Here is a 13,087-nt window from a genome sequence, read left to right on the forward strand (position 1 = left end):
TACAATTCAAGTAATTTCCTATACGGCTAAAAATCATAAGTATGCATAACCTAGAAATGAAACAATATAGAGATTATGTGTGGTCCAAAATTATTTCTTTTTAAATAGGACTCTAAATAGGAGAAAAAAAAAAAAAAAAAAAAAAAACCCTGCACAGGTTTCAGCATTTAAGTCCAAATCAGTCATTCAAAATATTTCTATCTGACAGAATCTGTTTATAACAACACCTTATTAGAGTATTTAACTTTAGTCTAACATGACTTTTTGTTATCAGAATGACATGTAATCTATTATATTCTTTATAAGTAAATATACAAGCATCACAGCAAGCCAAGTTTCTCCCCTCAATTCAGGAGCGGATAAATAAAGGCAGCTGGGGATCTTAAACTTTTGGTAATCCCTATATAAACCTTCTCAATGTCTCAAAACATTTTCTCCTCAAAAGTCATTTAAAAACTGCATCATACCTGACACCGGGTAAATTTCACAGGTATAGACACGCAATAACCTCAGACAACAGGTACCCACAAAGCGTAGTCTTTCTAAATCTAGAAGTGTAGCTGTAAACTGGAATCCTTTTAATCCTCTTAGTTCTTCAACTCCTAAGACTAAGGTGGTCCAGCTCCAGTGAAGAATACTCAACAATGACTCAAAACATTCCTAATCCAGAATATGAAAAAAATAGATAACAATTAGTTCAAATGGTACCATAGGTTGAATCAAACGGAAAGATGACATTCAACTTGAAAAGTTTACCTTGAAGTTTGTACTGAGTTTTGGTAGCCCAAATAATAGACATTCTATTAGTTCATTCATTACATTACCATTAGGAATATCTTTGACAAAAAAGGTAAAGTAGTTACGCATCTATAAAAACAACATTCTTCAATATTCACCTATTTAAAAATACATTTTTAAGTTAAAAAAGTTAAAAAACTTTTTAAGTTTTAAGTTGCTACCAACCTATCTAGTTTATCATATAAATAAAGAAAAACACTTATAAACACTTATAAACATGTTTACTTGAAAGAAAAATTAAACTCTATATTGTCAATGTAGTATTATGTATATAAACTAAAAGTATTTTAAGCATTTTAATAATCTTTGAATATAATAAAGTATTCCAGTATTAGGTATCAGTGACAATAACAAATAAGCTATTTTTTTCTACATATTAAATTTTACAATACAAACTATAGCCAAATCTTGATAAACAAGTTAACAGAAGATTAAAATTGACTAGAAAATACAAAAACACACTTATTTGGATCTTTAAAAATTCTAGAATATGAGTTTAGGGTGGTGAGCATCCCTTGCCATTCTAGTTGGCCTGTGGGTTTTATCATGCCTTATGGTGACAGATACTTGATGAATCTCAAAGTAAAGCACTTATTCCCTCATCTCCACCAAATATCAGTCCTCTGGTGTGGCAAAACCAAGAATAAAGGTTTGTATTTTAACATTGTAAAGAAATGAATGAATAAGTTTCTTATACAAAGATTACAATTACCTAATGACCACAAACTCACTTAGACATAAATATAAAAGAATTACTATGCACAGATAAAAGAAATCACTGAAAAAGACATAACAGAGGCAAAGATACTTATTTGGATCAAAAGATACCAAACTGATCTTAATACTAAAAGGATGTCAAGGTACCAAGGAGCCAAAGCTCTTAGGAGCCTCTTATTCAAAGCACACCCTCTGTTGGAAGATGAATTTGACATGATATATCAAAATTTAAATGAGCCCACCTCCAGTAGAAATATTCACAGAAGTACGCAAGTATCAAAGACACATATGTACAGATATGGATATAGAGTCGGTCCTCTGTATTCACAGGTTTTGCATCTGCAGATTCAACCAACCAGGGATCGAAAATATTCAGAAAAGAAAAAATTCCAGAAAGTTCCGAAAAGCAAAACTTGAATCACTGCCAGCTATTTACATAGCATTTACATTGTATTTGGTATTATATGTAAGTTGGAGATGATTTAAAGTACACAGGAGGATGCGTGTAGGTTATATGCAAGCACTGTGCTATTTTATATAATGGACTTGAGCATCCAGGAATTTTAGTATCTGTGGGGGGGGGGGGGGTCCTGGAACCAATTCCCCCTCAAATACCAAGGGACAACTGTAATAGTGAAAAATGAGAAACAAACCGTCCTCTGGTGGGAACAGAACTGGATAAATTAGAGTACACCATTCTATGGGATACTAAGCAAACATTAAAAAAATTCAGATAGAGCCAAATGTATTAACATGGAATATATCTGTAGCGTATTTGATGAAATTTTTCTCATTAATCCAGATAAAACCATAATTCGAAAAGATGTATGTACCCCAGTGTTCACAGTAGCACTAGTGCTGCTATTACAGATGAACGGAAAAAGAAGGAATGGAAAGGAATGGAATGAAATATTACTCAGCCATAAAAAAGAATGAAATAATGCCATTTGCAGCAACATGGATGGACTTAGAGATTACCATACTAACTGAAGTAAGTCAGACAGAGAAAGACAAATATCATATATTGCTTATATGTGGAATCTAAAAAAAAAAAAAAAATGATACAAATGAACTTATATACAAAACAGAAACAGACCCATAGACATAGAAAACAAACATGGTTACCAAAAGGGAAAAGGGGAGAGGGATAAATTAGGAGTTTGGGATTAGCATATACACACTACTATATATAAAACAGATAACCAACAAAGACCTACTGTATAGTACAGGGAATATACTCAATATTTTGTAATAACCTATAAGGGAAAAGAATCTAAAAAAAAAAAAAAAAAAATATATATATATATATATATATATAAAAACTGAATCACTTTGCTCTACATCTGAAACTAACACAGCATTGTAAATCAACTATAATTGAATAAAAAAGAAAAAAAAGAAAAATCATGTCATTTGTGAAGTGTTTTACTACCACCTTTAAAAAAAAAGAAATTTGTAAAATGTAATATGCAGAACTTTAAGCATGATCAAAAACAAACAAGAAGACTGTATAGCATACAGTAAACAGAGACTAATAAATTTGTTTATGTACAAAAAATAGTCTGGAAGAATATACATCCGAATGGAAATAGCAGTTATATGTGGTGATAAAAGGGTGATGGGAAAAGAACTTCAATATAATTTTAGTATAGTTTTAACCCTATTCCCACCAGGGACGTGTATTAGTTTTGTGGTTTTAAAAAAAAACTAAGAAAAAAGGAAAAAAATGCATTCTCCCCATGCATTTTACTAACATGACAGACTACCAGCTACATTAATAAATCATATTCATATAGAGCCTTACAAATTAAAAAGAATTTTTATATCCCTTAACTCAGAAATTCATAATGATGCTGTGATATAGTCGAGATAACCTTCCTAAGAGTCCTCAACTAACAAATGAAAGAGCAAGAATTTAACCCAGACTTCCTGAGCTGAAACACCATGGTATTTCAATTACATCTTATTGGCTTTCCATTCTACACTGGTAACCCCAACGGCATCATGTCTTTAAATGTACGAAGGGGATGGTCAGGTAATTCAACAAAGTCCCCAGTTAGATATACGACCCTTCTACTTAATTCTTTAGCATTAAAGTAACATTCTTGGTTAATATCACTCAACTTTTCCTTCACTTTCTAACTCCTTCAGCATATGTGTTCATACATAATTTATAAGAAAATTCACCATGTATTTCAGAAATAGCAAGGTATGTTAAAATCAGTCAACATCCCTATTTTCCATTATTTAATGTGCATATTCTTCGGCCTGGGATGTCAAAGCTAACATAAACAAATCTGAATTACAAAGCTACGCTAAGATAAACTCTTAGAAAAGTGGCTAAGTGCTAAACATCAAAACAACACTGAGCACTGGACAGAAAAGCTGAAATTTTTTAAACTGGCTTACCACTGAGACAGTTCTTGCAAAAGATCTCTTTAAAATATGTACAGGTTCACTGGTTTGCTGTTTGCCTTTTGTAGCGCTGCCATCACTGGTTGGAAGTCTGAAGGTAGCATACACACATAAATTTATGTTGGAAAGTCCACCGACATTTTTCTTCTCAAATATACATTTTTGCAATGGCAAAACAAATTAAACATTTAAGCATTTCTGTTAGGCAAAATCCCAATATGGGGCCTTTTATAAACATTTTCCAATGCTAAGCAAAATTGTTAGCACATTAAGTACCTCATCTTCTAAATCTCACCTTTGTAAGACTGGGTAGTAGAAACTATCTTCTCTTACTAGACAACGTTATGTAACTTATGTTCTCTAGTAATGTTACTTGTAAATGCTACCATTAAAGAGTTACTCAACCACTGTACCCAGGAGTAGTCCAAGCAACTTGCTATGTTCATAATGCTACATATTACAAATACTGACTATAGCAGATTGCATAAAAACAAACAGAAATATCCTCTTGGAAAAAGTGAGGTTATACCATCTAGATTCTTAAAGATATTAGTGTAAAAGATATAGAAGACAGAGAATCACTGTTCTAAAGGTATTGCCTTTGATTTTTACTATTTCAAGTAAGAATGTCACTTTTTAGGGAGGGTTTATATCTATTTAAATTCTTTAATCTAAAAATTATTGCAGTAATCACCTAGATATAGATGGGCACACACATAGGCATTGTTCCCATATATGTCTCAATTACCATGAAGTAATTAAAATTCTTAAATAATGTTAAAATATAATAGTATTATCATATGAGCAAGTTATTGTTTGATATTTTAATTAAAGGTGGAAATTTTTCAGCAGTAAGAGATTTTCCAATTTATTCCATCACAAGATGAACAGGAAATATAAAACTGTAGAACAAATCAACCAGGCCTACATCTAAAATCCCCACCTAACACTCAGATTTCATTTCTCTAAGATAAATTTTATTAATTTAAAGTTTAAAACATTCTGAAATTGGTAAGAAAATCAATAGATTTAAAAAATAAGTTATTAAAATATCGTTATAGGCATAATACAGATAATCTGAGTCATTAGAGATATTTTATTAAAATTAACTTGAGGTAAAAAAATGTTTAAAAATATACAAAACATAAATTAAATGTTTTTATTAAATGTAGCTAAATGCTTCGAATAATTTCTCCCTTATTATGCCATATATTTTATAGTGATCCTAGCTCATTATATTAAAAGAATAAACCATGTTAATTATAAATACGCTAAATACCTGTATAATAATTGAGGTATCTGACCAGCGTTAACATCTGTACCATTATTTGATTTCTTTGAACTCTTAAATTGGAAAACAACCCTAAGAAGAGAAAAAATAACAATGTAACCAAAAACAACAGGATTCAAGATTCATGGAAGGAAATGAAAAGTTTAACAATCATGCTTTCAAATCTTACATTACTGAAGAGAGATTCATTCTTTAAGGACAAAAATACACGGAAAAAGACACCTCTGATTTTAATTCTAGCTCTGAATGCCTTAATGGGTTAAATGAAAGAGTTGAACCTGATTGGGAGCTCCTAGGTGAGTAGCTGCTCTGCTCCCTCCCTCCTGGTTAAAGCTCAACTTTAACCAGAACAATAAGCTTTTAACAAAATATTTCAACTTACAGTTTAAAATCTGCTTAAATAGATATAACATAAACTTTAGCTTCAAAATGCTATGATATTCCAAGGTTGAATGAACTGTATATGGGAATCATACAGTCCAGGATCAAAGCAGTCTCCCCAGTCCTACCATACAATCTTAGAGGTAAGCTGAAAAGGATATGTTACAACAATAGACTTAATATATCTTCAGCATTCTACTTGAACATTCAGGAACATAGAATTCACCTCATAAATTAGTCTGCTCTTTTTCTGGTCAGCTCTCTTATGAGCTGAATGAAACTATATGAAATATATGATTACATAACTTCTACCCATTTCAAACAGTTTATGCTCAAGAATAATAAAGAATAAATTAAATTTCTCTTATAAATGATGGTCCTTCCACATGAATCAGAGTAGAGTTTAGAGAAGGCTGGACTCAGAGTCAAGAAACTCCAGGTCCAGATTTGGTTCTGCCACACAGTAGCCATACAATTTGAGGCAAATCGTTTCACCTTTTGTCTCTCTATTCCTGAGTGTAGAAACGGGGCTAATAACCACTTCACAAAGTTACCGAGGGCATCAAACAAGATAATATAAATGAAAGTATCTTATAAACTGGGAAGTACTCTATACTTGAAAGTTAAATGGTAAATTTCCCTTTACATTTTATTAAAACTGTAGCATCTCATATCATTAAGGCTTTGCAATTTATAAAGTATTTTCATAAGCACGGTCAAATTTTATAGGATGTATATATTTCATTTTCATGGTTTCCAAACTCTCTATCCTTGTCATTTTCCTCTGTATAATTTCTAATTTTGCAAACAAGCTTTTAAACAAGGTAACATCCAGAAATACACACAATGCCAACGGACAAGAGCAAAGAATAGCAGTTCTATTATCTCCACATTCTGTCTTACCTTAATTTGGCATGCGATTATACGAATTTAATTTTTAGCAGGTCATATTATGCTCTAGACCTACAAAGATTTTTTACTCTACTAAAAGACCTCTGAGCTTTCAAAACAATATTCCACTAACAAAAATGGGAGTTGCTTAAGGAATACTTAAACATTCTGCTTACCCATCATCTGTGGTAATAGAAGCTTGTCCATGAGATCCACAGTCACTGCTGGGTCCTGACACTCGAGCCCAGGCTACATACCACCAGCCAGCTTGCAGGAGGACTGGTTCATCAAACATCATTGCATATTTTTCTCTAAGAGGAAAATTAATGTGTCAGAGACAACGCCTTTGTACTTCTCTGTTACGTACACTTATTTTTTAAAATCCTTTATAAACAAAACATGGAATACACTGTATTATTATAAGATTCTTGTCAAACAACATTAAAAACCCTCTATTTTAAAAAGTCTGGACAAGAACACAAATAATAGCTACTGGTGCTACAGTGATGGCATTACATTTCTTCTTCCTCATCTTGAGTTCTAAAACTTGCTTAAATGTTACAAAGTTTTCATACTAAAATAAGACAATTTCTTTTAAACTGTTGTTAAAAAAAACATGCCAGCTTTGTTGGAAAACTTTGAACTTTAAAGTTCATGTATTCAATTAAAGTCTTTCCAGAGCTCTGGAGCCAGATGGCCTGAGTTCAAGGCCTGACTTTGTAACTTGCTAGCTGGGTGACCTTGGGCAAGTTACTACATCTTCTTTGCAACTTAAGTTTCGTCATCTGAAAATAGGGATAAAAACAATATCTAGCTCATAGGATAGGATTGTTCTGGGAATTGAGTTTAGACAAAGTGTTTGGAACTGAGCCTGTCACACAGTCACTACACAAAAAGTTTATTAAATTAGGAGGAGAGAAAACACATGTATACAAATAAGGGCATCTGATAAAGATATACCCAAGTTACAAAGTTCTAGGTAATAGAGTGGAAGGAGTGCATATTGGTTGTAGCTGGGACAGAGAGAAGAATAAAGGTATTGAGGAAGGGGAAGACTGTCATGAACAGATTGGCAGGAGTCTGAAAGTACAAAACGGGGTCTGGAAGTGGCAAGGTGTCCAGTTAGGTTAAAGCACTGAGACAGATATAGAAAAGTAGTAGGTAGAAAATTTAAAAAGACGCTGTGAAAGATTGTGGAAGGCCTTTAATACCAGCCTTAGGAATCTGGGCTTTGTTAGTAGGCAAATGAAGAAAATCTAGATGATTCTCTGTACATAAAACCATACACTGTATTTTTGACTCACAATCATATGCTCAAAAAAATGATAACAATGGCACCTTAAGGCTTTGTTAAAAATTAATTAATCAATTAACTTTCCTGAAATTTCCCTAATCTTCATTTGTGTATAACATTAAGAAGTTACTGAAATAGTATCTCCTGATATTGGTTAATGCCTAAAGTGAAGAAACAGTCAAAATTTTCTTTAGGTTTACTACTTTGCTCTCAAAAGTATTTATCTGTTAAAAGTAAACTCAATGCCTTACTACCATTTTCAGAAAATATACATTTTCATTAACAAAAAGCTTATGAATGCCACAGAAGGTTTTCTTAACATAGTTATCATTGGGAAAGTCAGTATACTACCATTATCATGAAGTCCAAATCCGTTCTTTTTCTCATCATAATATTCCCTGATTCAAATCACTAACTTGTCATGACAGTCTTGAGATAATTCTTAGGTTTACACAGAGAAGACTAATAAAATCTAAGTCTCTTTATTATTTAACGAACCTTCATAAATAAACATCCTGATTCTGGTTAGCTCCTGAGAAGTTTCAGTAAAGCTGGCCACCTCTCCAAGCGTGTTATAATCAAGCAAATACTACAGGCTTGGTGTCAGAGCATACAGGTGATTTGAAGTACGACCCACTATGACTATTTGACACAGTATACATAATGCTACTGGTAGTAAGTAATTGTACTGCATCACTAGAACACTAGCATATCTGGTGTTCTCTAAGTGATGCATGAAAATACGTGTGCAAAATATATGTATATTTCCATCTTCAATGTAGAAACAGTCAATTTATCTTGTGAAATACAAATATGAAGGATACTATTAGTTTTAATGTAGCATTGTTAAAAGCAACAGTTATGTTACCCAGTATATAATTTAGTTTCTTAAGCATCTGATCACAGATTATTTAAAACTTTCTCTTTAAGTTGCGTTATTCACTTATAATAAATCTGTCATATTAAGTATGCAAGGATTACACTGAATACTGAAGAAATCTTTACCTAGCAGCACAGTCATAAGCCAACACATCAGTCTCTGCAAGAAGGTCTCCATCAGTTTCATGATCTCCTCCATCAGGACCTAACTCAAACAGCTGGGGAGAGGAGAAAAACATATTGTGCCCAGTCACTCAGTCATGCAAATCTGCTGAATAATATGTTTATAATTTCGTGTCTCCAGTATATGCGGGACACTACAGAATGTAAAAGAGTACCTGCTTTTAAAAAAATGTTATTCAGTGAAATGTACAAATCTATATATCTAAATTAAGAAACATATGTCTTATGGTCTGTATTAACCTCAGTTCTCCTTATTTTATATATTCGTCTACTCATAGCAAATGCTCCAAAAATGTTCTGTACCAGATATAAACATCTGAAGGTGAGAGAACTCCAAGTTCTAAGTGAGCTTCCAAATGTAGTAGAATTTTGCTTCAACACGTAACTAGCTGTGAGATCCTAGGACCCAGTTTCCTCATCCATTAAAGGGAGATGGACACTAGCAGTGCCTACTTCATTGTAATTGTGAGAATTAAGTGAAACGATACTTGTGGAACACTTAGAAAAATACCCAGCAAAAAAAAAAAAAGGCTAGAAAAATATTAGCTGAGGAATAATAGCAAAAAAAAAAAAAAGGCTAGAAAAATATTAGCTGAGGAATAATAGAAGGAAAGGATCCTTAAGAAAACAGGTAACAAAAAATAGCTCAAATGGCATGGGAAAAGAAGATAGAAAGAGTGAGGGGGAAAAAAACAGTTATAAAAAAGGGGGAGGACTACAGATTACAGGAAAAGAATAAAAGAGAAGATATCAAATAGGAAAAGTTATGAAATTAAGTGAAAATAAATGAGAATTATGAGGAAGAGATCTTTTTTTAAAAAAAATGGACCAATACATATTTTTAAAACCCTTATTTCTTCTGATGATTATAGTAGGTGAACTACAAGAAAGGTGAGTAAAAGACTAAGAAGGAAGAGACGGGGACATTAAAACTTACTGGACAATTACTCTGTTAGACGTCTCCATTTTTCAACTATATATGCTAATAAGTTTAATAATCTGTCTCCACCTCAGATCCTAGTCTGCGCCTGGGATTCCCCCGGGCCGCTCAATCTCACCAGTTGTAAAGTGACTCATCTCTCCTGCCTCCTGCCTTCCCTGCTCTGATTAATGGCACTATCATTCACCTACTCACTCAGATTAAAAAACCTGGGATAATCCTTTTTTCCAAATCTCTCCACCAGCACTGTATCTCTACTATTGCTGGTACCAAAGCTTGTCAGTGCAACCAGTGTTAGCAGTGTTACTAGCTGGAAGAGTTCAATATGAACTAATTAGTTCTTCTCTCCATTCTCTCCTTGCTCGAACCCATATTCCACAAAGTCAAGGGTTTTTGCTTTTCTTGAATAACCCACAGCAGTCTTTTTAAAATGAGTATCTGACTAGAATACTTCCTTAATCTAAAAGTCTTCAATGGTTTCTCTTCTCCTTCTTTGTAGCATGATATAAAGGTCCTTAATGATTTGCCCCTAACTTGGCTCCCCCGTTTATGTTCAACAAATAATTTTGAACACGTACTGTGTGCCAGGCAGGCTTCTAAGAACCGGGCATACAGGGGTGAACAATGCAAACAAAAAAAAGGGGCGGGGGGCTACTGGAAGTAAGTCTGTGGTAAGGGAGAGGATCTTAAGGTAAAGAGGAAGTGAGCCATGCAGGTTATGGGAGTGAAGAGCTGCCGTCAGAGGGAGTAAGTAGCAAGTGTGAAGGTCCTGAGGTTTGACTATGCCTGGCATGTCTGAGGAACAAGGGCCGGTCAGTGTGGCTAGGTTAGAGTGAAGCAACTAGTATAACATAAGGTCAGAGTGGTGATGGAAGTCAGTTCTGATGGTGTTTTTCAGGCCCTTGTAAGGCCTCTGGTTTTTATTCTAATACTAGAAGACACTGCAGGAATCTGAACAGAGGAGTGGCACACTCTGGTGTACATTCTAAGAGAATCACTCTGCTATGTTGAGAACAGACTGAAGGGAGCAAGGACAGAAGCAGATACAAATTGGGAGGCTACTGTAATGCTCCAAGCAGCTGTGGTTTGGACCAACTTGGTACCAGGGGCAGTTTTTAGAAGTGGTTAGATCCTGGATTTATTTTCAAAGTGCAGCCAACAATATTTGCTGCGAGAGTGGATGTGGGTTGTGAAAGAAAGAGGCAAGGCAAGGATGACTCCAAGATTTTTGGCCTAAGCAACTGGAAGAATGAAGTTAACTCTATTATGAGTCAGTTAACTGGGATGTGGAAGGACAAGAGAACAGCAGGTTTAGAGAGATGGTCAGAAGCCTAGTTTTGAGTATGTTACATCCCAAATACCTGTTAGCTATCCACATGGAGATGCAGAGTAGGCAGCTGTATATATATCTTTGGAGGTCTATTAAGTGTGAGAGTGATAAGAGAAGAAATACTTAAAGCCGTAAGGCTGGATCACTGAGGGGGTGAGTAGACTTTAAAAAGATGTCCAAGACTGAGTTCCGGCACTCCAGCGTTTAGAGGTCGGGAAGATGATGAGTGACCAGCAGGAGACTAAGAAGAGCAGCCAGGGAGATGGGAGGAAAATGAAGTGTGGTGTCCTGGGAGCCACGTGAAGAAACTATATCGAAGAAGAGCTCGACTGGATTAAATTCTGTAGACTGGTTAAGGAAGGTAAGGACTGAGACTACAGTAGTATTTAACTGAGAAGTTTTAAAGAAGCCTGCTATTGAAATTAAGGCATAAAGTATAGTCGTCTCTCTCACTTTAAGAGCACAATCAGATAATGTAACAACAGAAAATTCAAGCTATTAGTGAATTTTCAAAGACTGAGCACATCCTTTGCTTAGTCTAACTGTTGCCCTTTCTGAGATGAATAGTGCAGTAAACTTAGGACTTTTGATTGCTTTTTGACTCTCTCCAGATGGGATCCATCCCCTTACTCACTTCATCCCTGGTCCCCATGCCTGTGGTGATGATGTCTGTTTACACAGTATTTGGCAGTAAAAATGCTAAAAACTTTTTAAAGCTACATCAAAATGCTCCTGCATCGTATCATTAAAACGGCTACAAGAAAGTAGGCACATACAAAGGTGCCTTCTATAAAATAATAAACTAAGTCAAAATACTTATCTTCAAACACAAAAGGCAACAGTGCGAATGAACTGCTTACCTTAATTTTAGCGGTATATTCTCCTCTACCTCCAAACAGACCGAGACCACCAAGTAAAATGTCTGTGTCAGCACTAAAACGTATAGCTTCTACCGAGTGAGCAGAGTAACCCCAGCCCCCTCCATGACCTAAAAGATGCAAATGATAACTTATGTTTTAAAATATCCATATATTTCACGTATAAGACAATATTTCCTAAACATAAGTATACATACTTTCAAACCTGTTTACTACACTATAATCTTCTTTGGAATAAACCTTCATTACTGCTTGAGTCTCCTCCTCGGTACTCGCAACACCCATCTTTAAATCCTGCATAGTTGCCAAGGTATCAAGACAACCTAAAAGCAAACAAACAAAAATTCAACTCCTTGAAATTAAAATTTCCCCGAGTACTTATAATATGAGACGCTGGAGGGGATAAATTAAAACAATAAATTCTGAATGTGCTCAACAAATTTATGCCAAGCTTTAACATTTCATGGAAGATACTTACAACCAATAAAAATTATCCTCTGCCTGGGTAATTATCATATTTAAACATAAGCTATATGACAATGTTTCACACAAAATTATCTCTCTGAAAAGTTGGAATCGCTTAATCTTTGAGTCCTTACAAGGTTCTTCCTTTTATCAAACTCCCTGAATCACTTTAGATCGATTCTTAAAGTACTATTTGAGGAAGACACAGTAGCCTGATATAACCTTAATCGGTGCTAGTTTTGGATGTTTACAATGGCTACCAGATGTTGTAAAAGTGCTATATCTCAAATTAATTAATTAGAAGTGAAGTTGATGTGCTGTGGAGAACTATTATATAAGAAGAAACAGAAGTGGTAACTATCAAATTCATATCATATTTTATAGAATTATTTTAAATAATGTATAAAAATTAAATATTATAATTATACATTTGAATATTTAACCTACATCACTAAAGTTTATATATTCAAGTTAAGCAAAAACATTATTTTACAAGACACCTATTAGGAAAATTATATTCAGGGCTGCTTTATATTTGGGCATATATGAATCTTTCAGGGTGTTGGTGTAAGTCTGATGTACTGTTTTCTGTAGGGTAAACCTCTTAAAGTTAGAGGATCTAACT

The 13,087-nt window shown here is 34.1% G+C and overlaps 1 protein-coding gene across 11 annotated transcripts in view; it reads right to left on the bottom strand.

Annotated features, from left to right (window-relative positions):
* MYCBP2 (MYC binding protein 2) overlaps positions 1-13,087 on the bottom strand; it is a 277,195-nt gene that overhangs the window by 143,093 nt on the left and 121,015 nt on the right. For all 11 annotated transcript variants that reach the window (XM_068527032.1, XM_068527035.1, XM_068527036.1 and 8 more), the window contains 7 exons: positions 12,195-12,320; positions 11,980-12,107; positions 8,793-8,884; positions 6,670-6,804; positions 5,210-5,293; positions 3,925-4,021; positions 468-660 (listed from right to left, as the gene is read on the bottom strand). In XM_068527032.1, the coding sequence (XP_068383133.1) occupies positions 468-660; positions 3,925-4,021; positions 5,210-5,293; positions 6,670-6,804; positions 8,793-8,884; positions 11,980-12,107; positions 12,195-12,320 (855 nt within the window). The remainder of the gene's footprint in view (positions 1-467; positions 661-3,924; positions 4,022-5,209; positions 5,294-6,669; positions 6,805-8,792; positions 8,885-11,979; positions 12,108-12,194; positions 12,321-13,087) is intronic.

The sequence above is a fragment of the Eschrichtius robustus genome, chromosome 18 (genome assembly GCF_028021215.1).
Source record: "Eschrichtius robustus isolate mEscRob2 chromosome 18, mEscRob2.pri, whole genome shotgun sequence".
In the NCBI taxonomy this organism is placed as follows: domain Eukaryota; kingdom Metazoa; phylum Chordata; class Mammalia; order Artiodactyla; family Eschrichtiidae; genus Eschrichtius; species Eschrichtius robustus.